Source organism: Electrophorus electricus, chromosome 9, assembly GCF_041902795.1.
Source record: "Electrophorus electricus isolate QZ-2024a chromosome 9, ASM4190279v1, whole genome shotgun sequence".
In the NCBI taxonomy this organism is placed as follows: Eukaryota; Metazoa; Chordata; class Actinopteri; order Gymnotiformes; family Gymnotidae; genus Electrophorus; species Electrophorus electricus.
Genome location: NC_137505.1, coordinates 7,442,015 through 7,464,387, shown reverse-complemented (window position 1 = coordinate 7,464,387; position 22,373 = coordinate 7,442,015). Strand labels below are relative to the sequence as shown.

At 44.9% G+C, this 22,373-nt stretch overlaps 2 protein-coding genes across 7 annotated transcripts in view; one reads left to right on the top strand and one right to left on the bottom strand.

Moving 5' to 3' along the window:
- The first annotated feature begins 1,293 nt into the window (after positions 1 to 1,293).
- LOC113591695 (high affinity cGMP-specific 3',5'-cyclic phosphodiesterase 9A) lies at positions 1,294 to 5,194 on the top strand. 2 transcript variants are annotated; one of them, XR_014125389.1, is made up of 4 exons: positions 1,294 to 2,648; positions 3,135 to 3,536; positions 3,778 to 4,570; positions 4,676 to 5,194. XR_014125389.1 is itself a non-coding variant. In XM_081720960.1 (3 exons), the coding sequence occupies exons 2-3, from the start codon at positions 4,433 to 4,435 to the stop codon at positions 4,853 to 4,855; spliced, it is 318 nt and encodes a 105-aa protein (XP_081577086.1). In that variant the 5' UTR covers positions 1,294 to 2,648; positions 3,135 to 4,432; the 3' UTR covers positions 4,856 to 5,194. The 2 variants fall into 2 exon arrangements, 1 of the variants encoding a protein (XP_081577086.1); XM_081720960.1 differs by having other exon boundaries at positions 3,135 to 4,570.
- Positions 5,195 to 5,977: 783 nt separating this feature from the next.
- Positions 5,978 to 22,373, bottom strand: part of cacnb4a (calcium channel, voltage-dependent, beta 4a subunit) — a 28,208-nt gene continuing 11,812 nt past the window's right edge. For 4 of the 5 annotated variants that reach the window (XM_035522787.2, XM_081720958.1, XM_035522788.2 and 1 more), the window contains 12 exons: positions 15,129 to 15,245; positions 14,895 to 15,017; positions 14,592 to 14,719; positions 13,228 to 13,304; positions 12,974 to 12,993; positions 12,701 to 12,781; positions 10,967 to 11,025; positions 10,731 to 10,840; positions 10,474 to 10,625; positions 10,101 to 10,196; positions 9,811 to 9,996; positions 5,978 to 9,696 (listed from right to left, as the gene is read on the bottom strand). In XM_035522787.2, coding sequence (XP_035378680.1) covers positions 9,433 to 9,696; positions 9,811 to 9,996; positions 10,101 to 10,196; positions 10,474 to 10,625; positions 10,731 to 10,840; positions 10,967 to 11,025; positions 12,701 to 12,781; positions 12,974 to 12,993; positions 13,228 to 13,304; positions 14,592 to 14,719; positions 14,895 to 15,017; positions 15,129 to 15,245 — 1,413 coding nt within the window. In that variant the 3' untranslated portion in view covers positions 5,978 to 9,432. The remainder of the gene's footprint in view (positions 9,697 to 9,810; positions 9,997 to 10,100; positions 10,197 to 10,473; positions 10,626 to 10,730; positions 10,841 to 10,966; positions 11,026 to 12,700; positions 12,782 to 12,973; positions 12,994 to 13,227; positions 13,305 to 14,591; positions 14,720 to 14,894; positions 15,018 to 15,128; positions 15,246 to 22,373) is intronic. The other variant, XM_081720959.1, reaches the window with a different exon arrangement.

Below are 22,373 nucleotides of genomic sequence, written 5' to 3'. Positions count from 1 at the left end.
CTGACTCGGGGTCTGTTTGTGTAACTGACTCAGTTCTGTTTGTGACCCTGACTCGGTTCTGTTTGTATCCCTGACTCGGTTCTGTTTGTGACCCTGACTCGGTTCTGTTTGTGTACCTGACTCGGGGTCTGTTTGTGTAACTGACTCGGTTCTGTTTGTATCCCTGACTCGGTTCTGTTTGTATCCCTGACTCGGTTCTGTTTGTGTAACTGACTCAGTTCTGTTTATGTCCCTGACTCGGTTCTGTTTGTATCCCTGACTCGGTTCTGTTTGTGACCCTGACTCGGTTCTGTTTGTATCCCTGACTCGGTTCTGTTTGTGACCCTGACTCGGTTCTGTTTGTGACCCTGACACTGTTCTGTTTGTGTCTCTGACTCGGTTCTGTTTGTGACCCTGATTCGGTTCTGTTTGTGTACCTGACTCGGGGTCTGTTTGTGTACCTGACTCGGGGTCTATTTGTGGCCCTGACTCGGTTCTGTTTGTGGCCCTGACTCGGTTCTGTTTGTATCCCTGACTCGGTTCTTCACTGTGTCCATGTTTCTCTTTAGAGTGTGGAGGACCTGAGCTGGCTGGGCCTATTTAAAGAGCTCAATGTAAGCACCCACAAACCCTCACCATTTTACCACAAACGAACACGACGCAAGACACACGAAGAGTGTGAACACGTGAAGGAAAAGTTCCTCCAGATGAGGTGAGGGGGTTTGTTTGACTGGCAGTCACTCTGCTAGAAGGAAAAGGTTAGTTACATCCTTCAAATATTTAACAATAACTGTCTTCTCATAGTTTCCTGGAGGTCTCTGAGGAAGTGAAAGGAATACCTTAAGACACCTACGTTTGACAACTGGTGAGTTCTTATTTAATATGATGTAATGAAGGTTGAACGCAGCCACCCTGCCCACGACTTGAACACAGGTCTGACGGGAGGTAAACACAAGCAATGACCACTAGCATAGCAGCCATTTAACCTCCTAAGTGACCGTCTCCATCTCAACATCCTCCCCTTCAGAGAGCGACCGTCTCCATCTCAACATCCTCCCCTTCAGAGAGTGACCGTCTCCATCACAACATCCTCCCCTTCAGAGAGTGACTGTCTCCATCTCAACATCCTCCCCTTCAGAGAGTGACTGTCTCCATCTCAACATCCTCCCCTTCAGAGAGTGACCGTCTCCATCACAACATCCTCCCCTTCAGAGAGTGACCGTCTCCATCTCAACATCCTCCCCTTCAGAGAGTGACCGTCTCCATCTCAACATCCTCCCCTTCAGAGAGTGACCGTCTCCATCACAACATCCTCCCCTTCAGAGAGTGACCGTCTCCATCTCAACATCCTCCCCTTCAGAGAGTGACCGTCTCCATCTCAACATCCTCCCCTTCAGAGAGTGACCGTCTCCATCTCAACATCCTCCCCTTCAGAGAGTGACCGTCTCCATCTCAACATCCTCCCCTTCAGAGAGTGACCGTCTCCATCTCAACATTCTCCCCTTCAGAGAGTGACCGTCTCCATCTCAACATCCTCCCCTTCAGAGAGTGACCGTCTCCATCTCAACATCCTCCCCTTCAGAGAGTGACTGTCTCCATCTCAACATCCTCCCCTTCAGAGAGTGACCGTCTCCATCTCAATGTCCCCATGGCCCCGGGGGTCCCCTCACAGCAGGGGGGGTACATCAACCTGGGGCACACTCCTCATGGCTTCACTGCTATCCCACTTCTGACATGTTTAATGTAGGCTGAAGGCAGCCACCCTACTCACGACTTGATCACAGATCTGAGAGGGGTGAAATGTGAGCTCTTAGCACTGAACCAAAGACCTCTTACCAAAGAGCCAGCTCTCTGGCATAGCAGCAAGAGAATGCTTTTAAATGGGTTAAATGGGTGCAAATAAAGCATCATACAACGTGTTATTTTGCTATCCTTCAAGATATATCAAATCGTTTACTGTGATTTTCTAGTTAAATATTCTTCTCTAGACAGAAGGTGCTAAAAATATTAAACACCATCAGCCTAACCAAGTCCAAGAACTGAGTTCAGTGCCTGTTATGCTTGCATGGTCCTTCGTTACTGATGTGAAGCACAGACCTTTTGCAGAGCATAAAGGGGCCGGATGAGATTCAGTCCTTTCATCTGTCCGAAAGGACTCATATCAATATGAATGGCTGATTCTGGGGCTTACCAATCAATAGAAGGCTTTCTGAACAGATCACAAGGCTATGGGCTTTGAAGAGTGAATTTATGCTGTGGTTTTCTGACTTAGTTTTTGAACCCAGGCCTTTCAGTTGCACAGAACAGGATGCAGGTTCTCCAGAGATACGAACACAGACCAGCAGAGAGGATATGAATGTGTGTCAGCCTGGTGTCTCTGTCAAAAAGACCCCTATTGGAGTAATAAAGGTGATGTGTGTAGGCGCCAAAACTCAGCAGTTCTCATTGTGTGTGTGTGTGTGTGTGTGTGTGTGTGTGTGTGTATGTGTAGGCAATGGGAGGATGCAGAGATCTTGGTGTTGCTACAGGTGATGTACACAGACCTGGACTTCATCTCCACCTTCAACATAGAGCTAGACGTGCTGCAGCAGTTCCTCTATGAGGTCTACAAGCGCTACAACAACATCCCCTTCCACAACTTCAAACACTGCTTCTGTGTCACGCAGATGGTGAGAGAGAGAGAGCGACAGAGACAGAATGAGAGCGAAAAAGAGAGCGAAAGTGAGAAAGAGAACGTGAGAAAGTGAGAAAGAAGAAGAGAGGATGAGGGGTTAAAAAGGAATACAGTCAGATTATCTTGATTTCCTTCTGAGTCGTTTAATTATCCACAATCACATTTTGATTTCTAGTTAGGGGAAGGACCTTGAGATAATTCAGACTACACTTTAACATAAAAACACAATTCTTAATAATTTTACATATTTTAGTTCACTGATATTACACCATAATCTAAATTAAACTTTGACCTTTAACGTATTTTGTTTCTGGAAGCTGCATATGTTACAATGCACAGGAACTGAACGGTCAGAGAAGGGCATTGAGTCCAGATAGCAATCCCGCTTTGTCTAATCAACTCCAGCGTTTTCTGAGCTGTGACTAGAGACCAGGACCTAATGCCTGTTACCTGTCCGACTCCCTGGCGCGTCTCTTGGCAGATGTATGGACTCATATGGCTAACAGATCTGAGGAGTAAGACTGACGATATGGATCTCTTAATCATGCTGACCTCAGCTGTCTGTCACGACCTAGACCACAGAGGCTACAACAGCGCCTACCAGGTGAGACAGGTGTCTTAGTATACTCCTTTCTGCTGAAGTAATGCACTTTATGTTGAAACATTAATTTGAGAAGTACAATGCCCTGCTTAAAAGCGCATAAAAAGCACCGAGGCATTTTGTCTTGACTGGGCTGTAGTTATTTCTCACTTACAGGTGATGCAGTGATGATATCATGTTATTTTTTAGATCAATGGCCGCACCGAACTCGCCCTGAGGTACAATGACATCTCACCTTTGGAGAACCATCATTGTGCTGTAGCATTTGAGATCCTGGAGAAGGTAGCTCACTGCCTGGCTTAGAATTTGACGCAAATACCATAGCATCAAATTTCTCTGAAGATCTTATAGTGGTTTATTCCCTGTTCAGTACATCTACACAGAACTGATTTAAGTCAAGTAGAGTTAAATGTACTTAAATACAAGAATACATTACACAAGAGAGAATGAATGTGTGAAATAATTAAAAATGAATTATGTTTAAACCTTTAAAGGTCTGAGGTTTGATTTACATCTCTTTTAGACTGAAAGCAACATTTTCCGGAACCTGACAACAGAGCAATACAAGAGGAGAAGAGAGAGAATCATTAAGTATGATCCACTATTCCCAGTTCAAGGCCACATTAACTCAGCTACCAACACCACAGGCCAAAGCTTTGACTATGTTGTCCTCAGGTGCATCCTGGCCACAGACATGAGCAGGCATACCGAGATCCTCAACAAGTTTAAAACCATTCTGCCCATGTTTGACTTCAGTGCCAAGTATCACAGGGATGTGGTAAGAGCAGATTCGTTTGCTACAACTCAAAAAAGGGAGACAGAGTCAGGAGTAACTGCACGTGGCCACTGAAGAAGAGACACGTTACCCAAGCCTTGCTGTAGGTCCCTGGCTGGACCTGGCTGGACCTCTGGCTGGAGCCCTGACTGGAGCCCTGGCTGGACCTCTGGCTGGACTGCTTGCTGCAGGAGTTATTCAACCAGGTCACATCTGACAAAACCATTTCTTATATACAAAGATGTTTGCTTGATTTTTCTTTTTTTTTCTTTTTTTTTTGAGAGTAGGAACATTCCCACAGTGTCAGCGTGTGGTAAGTGTACCCGCCGAATCAGGTCGTCAGCTGCATGCTAACGCTAGCTGTTGCTTGTTTTTCTTTTCTTTTTAAACTGCGTAGAGTGACATGGAGAAGCTGGGACTACCGGTCACACCGTTCATGGACCGACACAAGGTGACCAAGCCTTCCTCTCAGACGGCCTTCATCTGCTTTGTCCTGTTCCCTCGCTTCATCGAGCTGACCAATCTCTTTCCCTGCCTTGAGGTGAGGATGAGTATGGGTACCATAAAGCGCCAAGGACATCTAGGTTGCGCATGGAAATGAGGCCTCTACAATGCAGACTGGGTTTAACATGTTTGTGTCCAACAGATCATCGACCCGGTGAGGAAAGCCCTGGACTACTACACAGAGATGGAGAATGCACTGGACAGGGAGAAGTATAATCGCACTCAGAGTGAAAAGACAGCCAAGCCTAAAGAGGGCGCTATGACCAAGGAGTCTGAGGTTTCGCTAGAGCCAGGGCCTGCAGTGAAACCAAGCACACTCTAATCATAGAACACTGTCTGTGAGTAACATTGGTTGGACAGTGCTAAAGTTTTACTATATATTTATTGTCCGTGGCAAGCCTGACATGAAAACGTGAATGTTTTTCAAAGAGGCAAAACAAATCAGTATACCATACAAGAGCAAATGAAGTTTAGCTCTTTGAACCTTTGTTAGTTTACAAGTGATTCTCTCCAAATGTACAGTAAAAAGGAAAATCTGTTATCATATGTTTTAGTGCTACTTCACATTTATCTTTTGCCGATAAGAAACTTGACCGATATGAACTTACATTTAGTCTATTAAGATACTTGGACTGGCACTACAAATAAATTGTATTTACACCAAATGGCAAGTTGCATTTAATTCAGGGCTAACAGAGTGTTCACTTCACTCTGTTCTTCACTGTGCTGACTCATGAGCACAACTCTCCACTGGAGCTGCATTCTGAATTAATACACTTAATTAACCCTCCACGAGGCTGAGCAGGCAGTAGAAACAACCCCCATCCACCCACACCCCCGTTCCTCTTTAGTGCATGATGTGATGGTTAAGACAGCAATCACACACCTTTCACATCAGCCAGCATAATACCGTCATGCCCCATTCATAATTAAACCGCTATAAAGATATGAATGAATGAACTGGAATGAAAGACTGGGGGTCTGAGGTCAGTAAGGTGATAACTGCTCTCCTCTGCTTCTTTGAGCACATTTCAGGGCAACCTTCCCATCTCGTGGTTGTCCATATAATGACTAATGGGAAATATGACCGTGGATGATCAGACTCGATCAGCGCCGGTCCCTTGTTCACCAAGAGGATGAAAAAGAAAAATATATTAGCGCACCTAGACATGCATTAACAAAGAATCAACGCTAGATGGTGCTAGAGGTCGTTAAAAGTGCAAAGATTCAGGTAGGAATAGTGCGGAGAGGCAGTTTTAGCAATGAACACTGAATGGACGAAAGCAGAACAGCTGGTTGTTTATACTGGAGCTGTTTTGTCACAAGTGCCAGTGATAGTCGGGCATAGTGTACAGATAGGATGTAACAGATGAAATGACAGCGATGCGACTTGCACAGGTTGGTGCACAGCAAAACCTCACTAGGAACATGACATCACAGGCTACAAGGTCCTAAAGGTTTCCATTTATTTTACGAAAGAAAACATCAAACAGATGCAGCTCAGTTCATGTTATGACATAGAACATACCAGCCTCCATTGACTGGATGAATCAAAATGGAGTATAACGCATGCAGTCTTGCATTACTCTTGAACGTCACCCTTCACAAAAATAAAGACGCGCTTTCTGGACCGCGTAGCGTGCAGCATAAAGCGTAAAGCATCAGCATGCAGCACTGTACACATTTGCATAGGAAATTCTACTACGATTCCATATTTATCCCTCGGTATTACCGACATGACTTCCCACAAATGAACAGCGGCCCACGCCAAGCAGAAGCGCCCCGTACAGAGCAGCGCAGCGTTGCGTCACGCATCATTATAACCTAAAATTATGTAGACTGCATTTGGAAGAGTTTTATTTAGACTTTTGTCTGCCAGTACATAACATTAAGAAAACGATTTAATGATCTCCAACCAAGAAATCTAATAATGACATAAGAACATGACACCATCCATAACGGCTTGCAAAAAAAGGTTATGTAAAAGTTAAGGCATAGCCATAAACGAAAATAAAAGCATGTGAAACAATGCACTGAATGACACAAAACTACACAGAGGATACGTTTACTACGTGTTACTGCGTAACACTACAATCAAACATATGGACCAGAAAACGTGGTAAAAACGTGTCTGAGATTAACACAATATGTCACAAACTTGTGGCACAATATTAGGAACCCTGAGCATTAGCTACAATACGTAACAGGCATACAGTTAAACATCAATATAACCAACAGGGGCTTTAATCAATAATAACGTTGCTCTTAAATAATTCAATTCAGTATTTGAACCAAAATATTTGTTTGCAGTATACGATATTTTCTGATTCATTTCTTGTTAATTCCATGCATCCTGGATGATTTTTGCCCTAGAAGAAATCTTTCCATTACCGACTACTGAACCGAAACATTCTAACAGATCGATGTGCACAAAATAGCACCTTGGCTTTACAAGTATATTTTAGGTCCTTAGAAAATTCTCCAGAATGAAAAGGAGCAAACAAATGTATGTCCATACCCTCTCACTAAAACGGACTAAAAGGGACTTAGAAGTGCACTATACATTAAAAGCAGGTCAGTGGTCACACAAGCCTAAAGGTGTGATAAGTAACAACGTATGATAAATATTGCAGTGCAACTAATATATTTTTATAATATAGAATATAGGGATATATAATATATAAAACAGAAATTTTATATCTCTGAAAGAAAGTATTTCCTGTAGTAAGTCAGTTATTTCCAGCATATTCATGACATTGTTGAGTCTTACAGTTTTTTTTAATTACCTGTGTGTCCACAAGGCCCCATGAAAAGGCATGACATTGCACATGTGCAGTACTTCATAGTAAATTACAGTCTGAACCCAGTGTGGACTACTGTAGTTTATGCCAGTCAGAACGCGGCCGCTAGTGGCAGTACAGCGAGGACACATTTACTAAACTGCACTGTAGTAAATTGGCTCAGTTGTGGAAATCGCTTAGTGCACGTTTGCTGACCTCACTGGAAGAATAAACTTTGTACAGTTATCTACCACTGACTAATCACCAGCTTCTCAGTTCTGAACACCATGACCAATGGTTATGCGCTGGATAAAACAGAGGGTGCTCGCATAAGACAAAACAAAATCAAATATAGTAGCTAAAGGAGCAGTAAACAGCATATATAGGCCACATTACTAGTACGTTGTAGGTAGTTATGCTGCACAGAGCATTATAGTCACCAACATGCACGATCAACCACTGTCGAAAAGAAGGACATTTCTGTGTGGTTGCAGCGTCTAAGGTTAAACAGTATTATACACTTCTTAATGAAATAATCTACCCATTTCTCCATTACTGTACCCCAGATGCATGTTAGACCACTCTAGAACTAAAAGGAGAAACATCCATTTTTGCTTATCATAAAAGAGCATTTTAATGCCAAATCTAGATTGCCTGCTTTCTACTAACGGTATTGTTCAATCTGACTCCATTCTACTGTTAAGTAATTCCCAGTGTACATTCATATTACAAAATATGCTATTTCTATTACACCTGTCATACAGTACTCTTCTCTAGGCTTAGAAAGCACGTGACGTTAGCATCATTAATCTACACAGCAGCCTACCAGTGTTCAGCATCAAGAACATACTGACTTGGGCTTTGTTCTATCAAAAGTAGGTACAGAAAAATCACGTTTAAAACTATGTCCCTACATTCAGCTTGTCACACCAACTGTGCCTATTGCTTGACAAGATGCTTTTTTTTTTTTCAAATATCTGGCCAAACAATGCTTATTTCTGACACGTAACGACAAAATAAACTTGGGAAAAATTGTGACTGTCGTAAAATAATTAATATGACAGTTAACTGACACACATTGGGCAATCCAAAGTCAGGCTCCAAAGAAACGGGACAAACTGACTGACTGGGCTCTCAAATTGTATTTTTGGTATTTTATGTTATATAAGTATTTTGTAAGCAATGATATGACCTCTCTGCTCTGTATAGAATTTGATCTTTGATTCCTCATACTCCATGGTACTAACAGGACCGAGAGTAACAAAATAAGGTGAAATCCTGAAGATGGTCTGAATTATTCTCTCAGGCTAATTCAGACTCAACAGGATTATTATCAGGTCAAACTGCTTTTTCTTCTGCCAAATATCAGAATATTCAAAAAACACCAACTCAGAATTATACATTATAAATTTAGGATGCAACTTGGGAAACATAATGAATTTTCTGTCTAGTAAAAGTCTAATTCATAATCTTTGATATTTGACTTAATTGTCACAACAAATCTTAAGGGTTAAAATGAGTGAGGGTGCTCGCATGTTCTCAGCTGTGAGGGTTGTAATATGCTTCTCTGAGAAGTGGACTGGCTTTGGAGGACTGAGGTCAGAACGAGGACCAACTCTGGACATTTGGCACACTCCGGAAAATGGCATTCTGCCTCTGGACGCTACTGCAAACGTGCAACAAAGGCTATCTGTATAGCGATGGCTCCTGGCGCTGTGGCGTTTCTGCATGCTGGCTCTGGGCTCGAGCAAAAATTCCTGCTACTGACCCTACAAACGCACAGGCACCACGGCCCGCGGGAGCCGGGAGGCCTCTGGTTTGCACCTTCGCAGAGTTAAATCAAGGTGCCGGACAGCGAGCCGCAGCCCGGCCTGTACCGCGATTTCCCTCTCTTGCTGGGATGTGTTTTAATCGCGGAATTCTGCACCTTCGGATGCTTTAACAAACGTTTTGCAGACAACAGGCTCATAACGCAAGGGCAAGTACACCAAGCTCTATGATGAGGGACTTCCTCCTGGTGGGAACCAGTGCCAAAAGGAATAGAGGTTACTACACTTCAGAAAAGGACAAACACGACGATACTCGGGCTCCAGAGGCGCGGCTGGGGAGGACGTCAGCTTCAGAGCCTGCGGTGGGAGTCATTACTGTAGCCCCCAGGGGAGCCACGGCTGCGGTGGGGTCTGTATGTATCCGGGTAGGGGTCTTGGTAGTTCTCCTCCACCAGCGGATAGTGGTCGCGGCTGGGCTGTGAGCAGGACGACAGCCGGTTGCGGTTCTTCCGCTGGCGCTCACTGTTGTGGAAGTTCTCGTCCGAGGTCATCAGGCTGCGCCGTTCCACCGGGGAGTTGTCGCCGGCGTGATTGCTGTTTCTGTTTCTTTGACCCTGTTGACGGCAACGCGGAAATGTATTATTATTTTTTTCTTTTTACGAATGCCCCCTTTTACTCGAGCCATGCTGACTATCGGAGCCGTGCAGGTGCTCTCTTTGCAAGCCGACCTGCAGAGTGGACATGGCTGTGGGGTACGGCGAGAGGGCAGTGGATCCCAGGTTCTGGCCCAGCAGGGGGTTCAGCGGAACGCTCAGGGAGGTGTGTGTCGCCCGCCAGTACGCCTCCAGGTACTCCGCCAGGTGCTCGCAAGCGTCCTCCAGCTGGTTCTCGTCCAGGATGACGTCAAACATCTCCTGGATTGGGACAGATGAGCATGGAAATAAATGGTGGCCACTGTAGAGGGAGCCAGTGAAGCGAATGTAATTGTTTCTGTGTGACGTAGTGTTCGCAAACTGACTGGAGGACACTGAGCCAATTTGTCTGCCGCCACCAGCTGCACGTTTAGATGTTTGCTCTGTGACTTCCCACGTGATTTGATCAGTCGCTGCAAGACCTGTTGACACAGAAATAACCATAAACGACCCCAAGGTTTTACAAAAATGCGGCTAATCATTCAATGCAAGCTGCGTCTTTTAGAATCTACAAATACTAAAAAATGGAAAAGGCGTTCAAGCAACGTCAACATATTTGGCCAGCGAATTGCATGTGATTTCGGACCGGGAGAGGGCAGCAAGGCATTAGCTCTCGTACTGAGAGAAGTGACCCGCCTTCACTTCAGAAGGAGTGCAGCCGGTTCCACCACGGATCGCCGACCGCCGTGCGTTTGTTACCTTGGGAGAAGATACTTTGACATGGATGATAACGGGTGCTAATGAGGTCTTGATGAGCTGTGCTGGGTGGTTGATTGTATCTGCATCCAGCACAACCAGCTGAAGAGACCTAGCCAGCTCAAATATCCTCTCGATCTCACTCTGAACTTCAGCTGAGAGGGAGAAATGAGCATTTCTGTGGATTTCTACGGTTGGGACACACAGGTAGGTCCTTAAAAGCGTCTGTATAAACATGCCAGAAGGAGATGAAAACATACCCAGATTTGACCTGGTGTTAGACCTTTCGATGATGGCCCTCTTGCTGGGGTTGTTCAGTACAGATCTTTTGGCTAAGGAGATGTCTGCTGTCACCCTGGTGATGGATATCCTGTGTTTGCAAAAACAAAAACCCCAAACACCATGCATTGAAAAGGAGAGCGTACGCCTCTTCCACAATGCAGAGCAAAGACACAGCTGGAGCCAAACGGGCCTCGCTGGGAAGGCCAAGCCTCACCTTCCATCAAACCTGTGCTTCAGGAAGTCAAAGAGGGCTTTCTGCATCATATCTGTCACCTGAGCACAAACCCCCAGGTGGAGAGGAAGAGATGCGTTTGATGATAGTGGGAGATGGAGGGAGAAAAGAACGAAAAGAATGTCAGTGGAGTAGTATATATACAGAATAGCAACTGCATGCAGTCTGCAGAATATATACAGTACAGCAGTATAGTATGTATACTACTGTAGCATCACAGACACAAGGAGAAAGCAGAATACTATGGTATGTTCCTTAAAGGAATCTGAACCTGGCGGTGTGATCAAAACATTTAAAGAGGTTTCTCTGATGTGTCATTTTAACAGTACAGCCTTTAGCATAGCTGTTTGTTCTTACATACATTTTAAAATCCCTCTTTGCTCATGTATTGACCAGAGTACTTCTGATCATCTTTTCATTTAAATTTGCCCCAGATTTAATCCTTAAAGACCGTACTTAGGACGAGCCCAGCTTCACAATTGTTTCTGGTTATGTATTTATGTGTATTCATTGTCAGATGATAATATTTTTCAAGATGATCAGTGATACTGCTGCTCATCAGTGATACCCACACACAACAGCAAATGAACTCTTTCTGCCAAACCATTCTGCTTTGTGCTGACTCTAAATATTAGCAAACCACCTCAAACTACTAATGTCCACCATGGAACAGACTTGATGCCAGGGGAACAGTCTGTGCCTACAGCAACCCATTTATGACCAATAATCCTACAATCAGTACTGAAATACTTAGGGAAAGCATTTGCCTGTCGAATGAGATTATACTGTATTTCACTGTAAATAATTAGGCAAACATTCGAAGGATTCCTTACAACAAACTGTGGCTACCTCCTGTCATTTACAGTAATGGTTCATTAAGAATAATGTTTCCTCTCAAAAGATAAAAAGCACAGGGCTATTAGATGCCTCTTAGATTACACAAAAAGATCCATTCACATTCATTATTCTTGGCCACACATATTAAAACAATCTTTATTTCTAGACAAACATTGTAATGTTTCCCCAACACCTACGCTTGCAGGTTTATACGTTACTTTAGGCAAAATATCAACTGTCTTCTTAAGCAAAAATGCCACAGACAGATCAGAGTAGTAATTACATGTGAGCATATCTATGCAGCCGAGGCTGAGCTGTGGAGCATGCTGGTGAGTACCCTAACCCTGATCCTGCTGAGTTCACACCTATAATATTTACATATGGCCAGTGGGGCACAGGAGATAATTCAGCACTGTAGGTGCTAATCCTGCTCTGGGGATTTGCAGTCGTAGTACCGTCTGCCCCTCTAAATTCATAACAATTCTCTTCTCATCTTTCCTCACGCATTCTTTCTTCTCTTTTTCAGGCTGGAGTGCAATCGGAAACCAAGCCGCAAGATCTCCGGCGTTTTCTCCAACAACATGTCTTCTTGCAGATATATTCTTGTCACAGTGATATCTGGGTCTGTTTGTTGATTCTGTCTCTCCTTCTAATTTCAAAACATGCTCCACTTTTGAGACTATGGCGTTCTGTACCCAGAAGGTGGTTGCCTTGGCAACACAATGTGGAGAACATGACTGCTATTCGGTGACAACCCAAGGTCCCTCCCCCGTTCTGCTTCTGCGCTTAAAGGAAGATGTTCTCTCCTGTCCTCTCTGGGATCCCTTTAACTGGTCTAAATATCCATACAGCGGGAACATCTCAGGAGAGGATCCTTACCTCGTACCCCTTTAGTGATGGTCCGACAAGCACCACTGGCCTCATGGAGGGGACGACGTCGTAAGGAGGAACGTGTTCTGCCTGCAACATTACATATCTGTTTAGTCGAGCCCAATCACGGCCACGTACAGGGCTCTCCGATATGCTGCGTGTCGTCACTGCTGAGCTCTTAATGACACAGGAGGAAGGCCTTAGGAGCTGTAGGCTAAATTTGGCCATTTGCTAAAGTTCGTGATGGGAAAACGTTCCCGCTTTTTCAGAAGCATTACGTACCGCTTTTTGTTTCTGTTTAGCTGTGGAAAAAAAGAGAACGGAAAACTTGTAAATCACCACGAAAAGTAACCATGTTTTAGGCAATAAAATGACCATATGGTGATTTACATCACTGTCTCATGCACCTCTGCTACACTTTGGTCATGCTTTTAAACAACCTACTCCAACTATCAGTCAAACTCATTTCATCCTGAACAAAAGCAGGACAGTCAAAGTCCAGATGTCACGAAAGGTCCTGTAACCACGGCGCTTACCTGCTGAGGGAGGATTGGGTTTGAAGGACCCGGACACCATCTCTCCAAGACTGGATGAGGAGTTCCCACTGGACTTCCTGTTGGGAACGCAACACACAGCACAGCACACTCTTAGTCACGCTGAGATTCCTGCATGACCTAACCAAGCGAGTCCGAGTCCAGGGAAAATACAATTATGAATACAAACTGAGGACGATGCGGCATAGGTCAGAGGTTCCTTTAACAACTGAGGTGAACCAAAACACAACACAGAACTGAAAACACTTATGATGACAGTCATTACTGCCAAAGTAAAATTAAGCTTTGCGCAAAGCCACAAAAATATTTGAAATGAGGTATGACTAGTGCATGACTCAACGGAGAGTACACAAGATCACGGATGCTGGCGTCAAGTCTGAGCTACTTTCCATCCAGAGAGTTTTATCTGGTAATAACAAGCTTTAATTCATTATTGCCCATTAGTATAACTGAAAAATCCTAGTCTGGATTTGCATGGATGCAAGACCTAACAATACAAGTTTAAGATTACTCTGAGTTAATCTAATAATTACAATCTAAGATAACATGGTTTATAGAAAAATGTTCTTTTATTTAACAATCTTTTATTTCTTTTATTTAAAACAACTGCACAGGATTTTTGCACTAAAACCAAATGGTTTGTAGTGTAATGGAATAAAAACAATGCCCACAGAAATGAAATTAGTCACTGTAAATGTCAAATGACATGACGCGTGCTTTGCCTTTAAGAGCCTTGGGGTGTTTGGGTCATGATCGTTTTTATATCCCAAATTATTAAATGGCAAAATGTCTTTCGGTGTAACACTGCGGCTGGTTGCATACTCAACGAAGCAGGAGGCGCATGAGAACGTCCTTTAAGTCCATCAGGACAAAGAACAAACACGAAACCAACAGAAATGCTAAATCAAAGGCTAGAGGCAAGCAAAGAACTCAAACAAGGAACCCCACACTAGATAAAAATAAGCAATAATTAAACCCGGAATGAAGGAAGTCATAGAAAACTGAAACACAGGAAAAAGACACAGCTGAGACCACAGAAGGGCAGGGAAACAAAACACAAGACACTTGAAAACTTTGACAAGGCTCGAAACTAAATGTTGTCTCAGAGTAGGCGGACTGAACACTTAATCCTCTTAGGCTGAAGTCTTAGGCTGGAGCCCGCCCACACACACACACACACACACACACACACACACACACACACACACACACACACACACACACACACACACACACACACTCATGCGCGCGCGCACACACACACACACACTTGTGCGCACACACACTCGCGCGCGCTCACACACACACTAGCGCACGCACTCGCGCACACTCGCGCACACACTCACCCATGGAAGCGCCCCCTCTTCTGGTCTTGTTGCAGGCGGATGCTCTCCAGTTTTAAAGGGCTGGGAATAAACCCAATGCCACAGCCTTCCTTTACCAGACGCCCTATCCACCAGTCATTGTTGTACTTCTATACACACACACACACACACACACACACACACACACACACACACACACACACACACACACACACACACACACACAATTGGAGACAGACGTTTAATTCTTTGTAACAGCCCTGACGTTCAATTCTGGATTTGTGCACCATGCTGTGTCCTCGTATGCTCGCACGCTCGCGTCACCTCTTTGATGTGGAGGAAGTCTTTAGCATCAAAGGAGATGGCAGCTCCAGCAACAGGCACGTCCTCGTCCAGAGCCCCACAGTAGCTGACGTTGGTCTTCACTGCGAAGGCCACAGCTTTGGCCTGGGACACAGTGCCCCTCGTTAGCACATTTACACAAACGCAGCACACACACACACACACACACACACACAAAAAAACCCAACAAACGCAACATGCAGCAGTGGGTCTGACCTTTGCCCTCTCGAGCTGCACTGCGGCCTGCTGTTCCCGCTCCGGCTGCCCTCCCTGCTCCTCTTCCAGGGACGCATCCGAGTCTGACGGCCTGCTAGTGTAGGAATCAGCGGAACCCTGCGAGCAGAGTGACTCTCCTCACTGTTCCAGCCTGCCCGTGGTCATAAGCACGTATAGGATCTCTGGTACAAATTTCAAAGCGAACTGCCCCTTTTTAGATCGTTTTAGGCTATTTCTACCTCTAATAATCCCAAACCTGACAAAAACTCCTTCCCGCATCAGTTGTTGGTTGGTAATAGTGATGTCGTGCTGTTAATTCTAATAATCACACTGTAAACATTCGTCCTACAGTATTAATAACGACACCATCATTTATAGCCATAGAATCATCAGATTCTTCTCCTCTCAGAACCACACCTTGACACCTGGGTATTTGACAAGGTAATCAGCAGTCAGGGCACACCTGACCGTGTATGCGATGACGGTGATACCATTATAGTCATAGCATGCCTCACCATGTACAAGATGACAGTGATAGCATTACAGTCATGGCATACAACGGCACTCCTCACTGGTAACACAGAGCTGTTATTTCAATGGAGTAAAGAATGCCCAGTGTTTACCCAGTGATCAAAAGGGCAGCACTATGCTGCTCTTTGCAACTTAAGTAATTACTGAGCGGTGGGAGATGTTGCAGCAGAGAGATGTGTGTGTGTGTGTGTGTGTGTGTGTGTGTGTGTGAGATAAACAAGGGATTTGTGCTGCAGTTCACTGATGAATGACTGCGTAGGTGGGATCTGCCTATATGCCCTTGCACGTACACACACACACACACATATATGACGCACAAATATACACACTTGCAAAAGACACACGAACGCACACAGAGACGCACACAGAGACGCACACAACCCCACGCATGGAAAAAAACACACCAAGTCATTTGATGGTTTTTATCATAAGTAAATACTGTTTACAATATTCCATGAGCTGAATGTCGTTTAGCAGGCAAGACGATCCTTTTAAAACCACGTGCATGTTCTTACTGCCACAGAAAGTATTAAGAAAAATGAAATCTTTTATTACACAACCGCAGAAGCCCTCTTCCTAGATCACGCCCCTGGACAGCACTTGGGGCGCTGCCAACGCCGGCGGTGTGTTATGGTGGCAGGAGAGGCATCAGATCGAGCGCACGTGACCGGCGAGGCAGCAGCGAGCACGCGCCTCTGCTTGGAGGCGAACGGCGCCGCCTCCCAGACAACAACTCCGCCTCCCAGACAACAACTCCGCCTCCTGGTAAGAAAACCACAGGAGGATGTCTGTGAAGCTCGGCGGTGATGGAAGTGTTCTCACTTAAAGTGCATTAATGAGAGCGCGCGAGAGACGGAGAGAGCGCGAGAGAGAGAGAGAGAGAGAGAGGGAGAGAAGTTTGACTGAGTCGATACTGCATTAGGAGCAGCCTGGATAGCTTGCCGGCCATTCCCACTTGCTAGCGCTGGGTGCAGCGCGGAGCTCTGGCACCGTAGAGCATCTGTGTCACAGTAAACGGAAGCATTTCCATCCCTCGGAAATCCATTCCAAACAGACCAAACGAGGCCTGCAAGTTGCTCATTTTGAACCCATTCATTTGATAACATCTGTAAAGCGTTATTTAAAATCACACGTCCCGAATGTATGTAAATATGTAAAAAGCTAGAACCTCTCATGACATCAGAAAAAAAGGATTCTTTTTATTTAAAATCATACGATCCAAGTGTCAATAAATTGCACTCCAGATTAAAAATGAGCGTTTCCTCTAGCTGGATGTGAGGTATCAACATATCCAACGTGCTGATGTGAATACAGTTCTTAACATGATAAGAAGCAGCTATGCTTTGGATTTTTTGGTCCACAAAATATCAAATAAATCATTAAAACAGATGTGCCTGCATTTGAAAATGCTGCACAGGAGCATAGGAAAATGACACTAGTGTGGGGCAAGCAACTCCGGTAGCAGGTCCGCCTCTCTCTAAAACAATGGCTCTTTACTCAGAGAGAGAGAGAGAGAGGGAGGGAGAGAGAGAGAGGGGGGAGAGAGAGAGAGAGAGAGAGCGGGAGAGAGGAAAGGAGAGAGAGGGGGGAAGAGAGAGGGAGGGAGAGAGAGAGAGAGAGAGAGAGAGAGAGAGAGAGAGAGAGGGAGAGAGAGAGGGAAGGAGAGAGAGAGGGAGAGAGAGAAGCATTGAAAGTAAGGGTGATCAAAATGCTTTGATCCTCTAATCAAAAGATTGCGCTCAAAGCAAGCGGACTGGTCCGGTCCGTGAAACTCTCCCAGGGTTCCTCTTTCAGCCTCACAGATGCATTCAGCTCCGGACGCCTCTTTACCAATGCTAAAAACCAAGCGCGGTGCATGCACCCTCAGTCGCTATGGCAAACAGCCAGGGTGGGGAAATATTCCAGCCCTCGCCAAAGGCCTTCACACGTAGGTATACACACACTGGCACACACACACAGGTCTGAACAAACGGCCCATAGTAGGACTCAGCCATGCTTCAGACCATACTTAAAAACAGAAACTAGGTTTTACGTGCTTTATTTTGACAAAACCCAGGCAAGGTATCCACAGATTCATACTCAACTCCCTTTAATGGGAAGCCCCGATGAAGATTTAATATCCACTGTAACAAACTACTAAACTGCTAATGCGAATATTCCGTGCTGCAGTGTTCCAACGTCCTCAAATACGTGCCCCGATTCCCCAAATACATTATTCCAGTTTTCCTGTCCCTTTTCCCTCCCTGTGCGCGTGTTTTTGTGGAGAAGACAGCTAGGTACCCCCTTGGCTGAAGCAGCCCACTCCCACCCCCAGCCCTATATTACCATCACCCAAAAGCCAGGCACTCCAGGGATGCAGAGGAAGGGAGACAGATGACGCGAGAGAAGCAACAGACGAGAGAAACGCGAAGTGACAGAAGAATGGTGAAATATTCAAGACCTTCGAGAGTTCATGGCCTTCGCGGAGTGTGAGAAAGAAATACAGAAGAAGAAGAAGAAGATGAAGATGAAGAAGAAAAGGAATACCAAGGGAGCGCTGAAGAAAGAGAAGAAAGGAGCGGGATGTAGCAGAAGCAGATCTTAATCAAAGGCTTGAGCGCAGCACACCGCACAGCAGCACAGGAGGAGCAGGAGGAGGAGGAGGAGGAGGAGGAGCAGGAAGAGGAGCAGGAGGAGTGCATTGTAGAGTGAGAGAGTACTGCATGTACTTCGTCACCAAAAAAAGAGCAATACGTCTTCCATTCCATTATTCAGGACTTTTCAGTGTTAATTAGCATAGCGGTATACCTGAGCTTAACCATTCAGGACTTTTCAGTGTTAATTAGCATAGCGGTATACCTGAGCTTAACCATTCAGGACTTTTCAGTGTTAATTAGCATAGCGGTATACCTGAGCTTAACCATTCAGGACTTTTCAGTGTTAATTAGCATAGCGGTATACCTGAGCTTAACCATTCAGGACTTTTCAGTGTTAATTAGCATAGCGGTATACCTGAGCTTAACCATTCAGGACTTTTCAGTGTTAATTAGCATAGCGGTATACCTGAGCTTAACCATTCAGGACTTTTCAGTGTTAATTAGCATAGCGGTATACCTGAGTTTAACCATTCAGGACTTTTCAGTGTTAATTAGCATAGCGGTATACCTGAGCTTAACCATTCAGGTCATTTCAGTGTTAATTAGCATAGCGGTATACCTGAGCTTAACCATTCAGGTCATTTCAGTGTTAATTAGCATAGCGGTATACCTGAGCTTAACCATTCAGGACTTTTCAGTGTTAATTAGCATAGCGGTATACCTGAGTTTAACCATTCAGGTCATTTCAGTGTTTTCAGGATGTGTTGATAGGAGCAGAGAATTGCTGAAGAAGCAATTCATCTTCTAAATTACAGGAAGTCAAAGAAGTGACTGATTGGTAGGTTTTACTAAATAAAAACATGGAAAAATCATTTATTTACATATCAACTGCACCAAAAACGGAAGCATCTCATGATAAAACCAAGTAGTTAATGATTTGGCTTGAGACAGGTGTAGATTATTAAAAAGGCATCGGGTCACTAATATCTCCTTATTGCGTCAGACTGCATTTCGTCATTCTCTGAGCTAAAAGCTAGCCTGGAAGTACTACTTACTATCACAGATCATGTGACTGGAATGAAATAAGCAAATGAGTCTAGCGAGGAGCACTGCTGAGGATCCTTCAATCGAAGCCACTCTGATTCATCACAACCTCACTATCAGTTTCTAATTCTCTTAGTCTTCCTCTCTCTCTCTCTCTCCCTCTCTCCCTCTCTCTCTCTCTCCCTCTCTCCCGTTCTCTCTCTCCCTCCCTCCCCAGATGTGTTGGATTTTTGCATGAGCAAATCAACTGAACCTAAAGCCCCCACTCTCAAACCCCTCCAACGGCAGCAGCTACTGACTTTCCTTTCTTTGTGTTCACACTCAGTTTCTATTCTTCACCTCAAACAGACTGGAGGATTCCGACCAGTCTGGCTTCAGCACGCTGTACAGAAGCTGCTCTCATTGCAGTTACTTGAGCTGCCAGATCTGCCTGGCCGTCATCGGCCCTGAGCCTCCGAGACCCTCTCTGCAGCCTTTAGCACGGCCAGTCACAATAAACCTGCGTCCATCCCCACAAGGTTTGCCATCACTGCCTCAGTGTGCCATTGTTTTGCCTCTTACCCAAAGGGGCATTCAGATCAGGTGACCTAGAGAAGAGCCCATCTGCTCTTTGCAGACTCTCTAGAGCCCTTCCACAAGGCCCAGTGCTTGGAATTCTTCTCTTTTTCCAGCGTATTTGCCAATATTCTCAATTAGGATCTACCAGGATCTTCGCATGCCTATCTAGCGTCTCATCATGGACAGCAACCCACCTGCATTTCATTTGTATTCATCAGAATATTTCTAATAACCAGCATTAATAACCAACGTTATTAACTAAAAGTCATAATTGTACCGGTATGAAATTTAAAAACTTCAATTAAAGGTTTGGCTCAAAATGTGTCTTTTTCCTTTATGTAGGCCAATACCTTTCTGTATGGCCCACAGTTTGATGGATCTTCTTTCAATTCAGCCTTGTTTGGGGGCATTCAGCACGGAATGCCCTCTCTAAAATGCCAAACATGCTCAACTGGATTTAAATCAGGGCTCTATGGTAATTTTAGTTTTCCATATGTTCTTTGCAACGAACTTCTAAGTTGCTTTTGCCGTGGGCCTATGGTCTGTCATCCTGCCCAGTCCAGCGGTTTGTGTGTGGATTTCCGAATCCCTCACATGAGAACCATCTTCAGTGATGCCATCAGTGAATACCAAGTCTCCTGGACTTGGTGGTAACGTGCAAGTCCGTGGCACCACACTTCCTCCACCGTGCGGGGCAGATGATGAGATGTTTTCAGGGTCTTCAGAGCCACCTTTCCTTATCCACACACGTTTCATTTCCCATCCAAAGGAAACACATTCTTTTTAGTTTCATCTGTCCACCGAACATTTTTCCAAAAGGAACTAAGCTTAACCAGCATGCTCTCTGGCAAACTCCACTCTTCTTTCCCAGTTTTGGCACTTAAGGTTGTCTCACAGTGCGTGGTCCCGCTATCATAATCCTGCACTGTGCAATCTATTCTCCACTGTTTGGTTTGAGATGCAAAGCTTTGCATTCTGATCTCTTGCTGACGTTTGTCTGACAGTGATCTCGGGGTTCTTCTCTACCATGTGTATAATTTCCCTGTCGTTCAATCCATTCTTGCCATTTTATCATACAGACAAATGGAAAATGAATTACAGAATTTGTTAATCAAGTGTTGCAAAACTTTATTGCTACAGATTTCTAGTTAGGACATGTAAAACATCTAAGGTCCCTGCCAAACAGTCATGTTCCTGGGTCTAGTCCTGCTGTCCAGCAGACTTTGACTGCAGTCCTGATACGACACCCTGATTACCAAACCAACCCTCCAGGGACATCTGATCATTAGAGTCCGCTGTGCTGGATTTGTGTGGCTTTTGGACGAGTGCAGAGTTGTTGAGCAATTGCCACTCTGACTGGTTTACTGTCGCAACATTATGTGAAACAGGGCGCACGTGCGTTACAGTATAGGTGAAACCATGCGTTTTTTAGTACGTAGTTCGTGTACAGCATGCGGATATAAATATTTGTTTTTCTGCTGACTCCAGCTTAATGATATCCTTGATGCATCACGGTGGAGTCTGCTCTACTTGTACTCGCAAAAGGATACGGTCAGCTGAGACAGCAAAGTGCGTCTGTAAGTGAACTCTGGACAGAGCGAATCTGCCATATCGTAGATGAAACACCGTTGGTAGAGGAGAGCGAGGCAACACTTTGGGGACACACCAAGAACAATTTAAAATTTGTTCTCCTATCGTGGGGTCCATAAATAAAATTTCCACCGCTCTGCATTCATGATGTTGCCAGCTGGGTCAGGGCCGCATAACTAAATAAGGGACACGGTCCGTTATGTTCTTCCCTTCTCAGAGTCCTGAAGTGGATCTCTTATCTAAAATACCGCTCACCAACTGCTTGACGCATATCTGACGTGCTTTTCGTCATACTAAACAAAATCGTCTATAGGTAAGGACCCTGCACTGAAGATAAAAAACTTGCGCCTTCCTGAACATGTCAAATCGATTTCCGTAAAAGGAAACGAAAAATGCCTCTCCACTTGTATCAGACTTAGAAGAAAAAAACCCCTCATTTTTAAAATAAAATTCGCATTATTAACCTAGACAAACCCCGAGAGTGTTTAAACAAAAGCTGCAGGCAGTGTTGGCTGGTCGGAGGTCCCTGTGGTACAGCCTGACGGAGTTAACGATCTGAAGGCTGGTTTGCGGGGCAGGCGGCCTTTCGGCAGAGCGTTGGCGGGATTCACAGGTAACCGAGCTCTGCACTCTGAAACATGTCGCACTCAGCAGGCAGCTGGTTTCCGTCCACTGCGCCGCCGACACGGCTATAACGAGGACCGGCTGGAGAGGCGATGCGAAGCGGATCACGGCACGGTATTTACCCAACAGATGACAGCACAGTCTCTGCACTAGAGGCTGGCAGCCGGCATCTACTACACCCTTTCCATAGCAGCGCGGGGCCACTGACGCACTTAACCGTCGGTTCGCGCGCGGTGCTAAAAATCTTTTCAGAACGAATGCCATTTCCAAATAAATATGGGTTGTTATAAGTGGGAAAAACAAAATAAAACAAAAATAAATA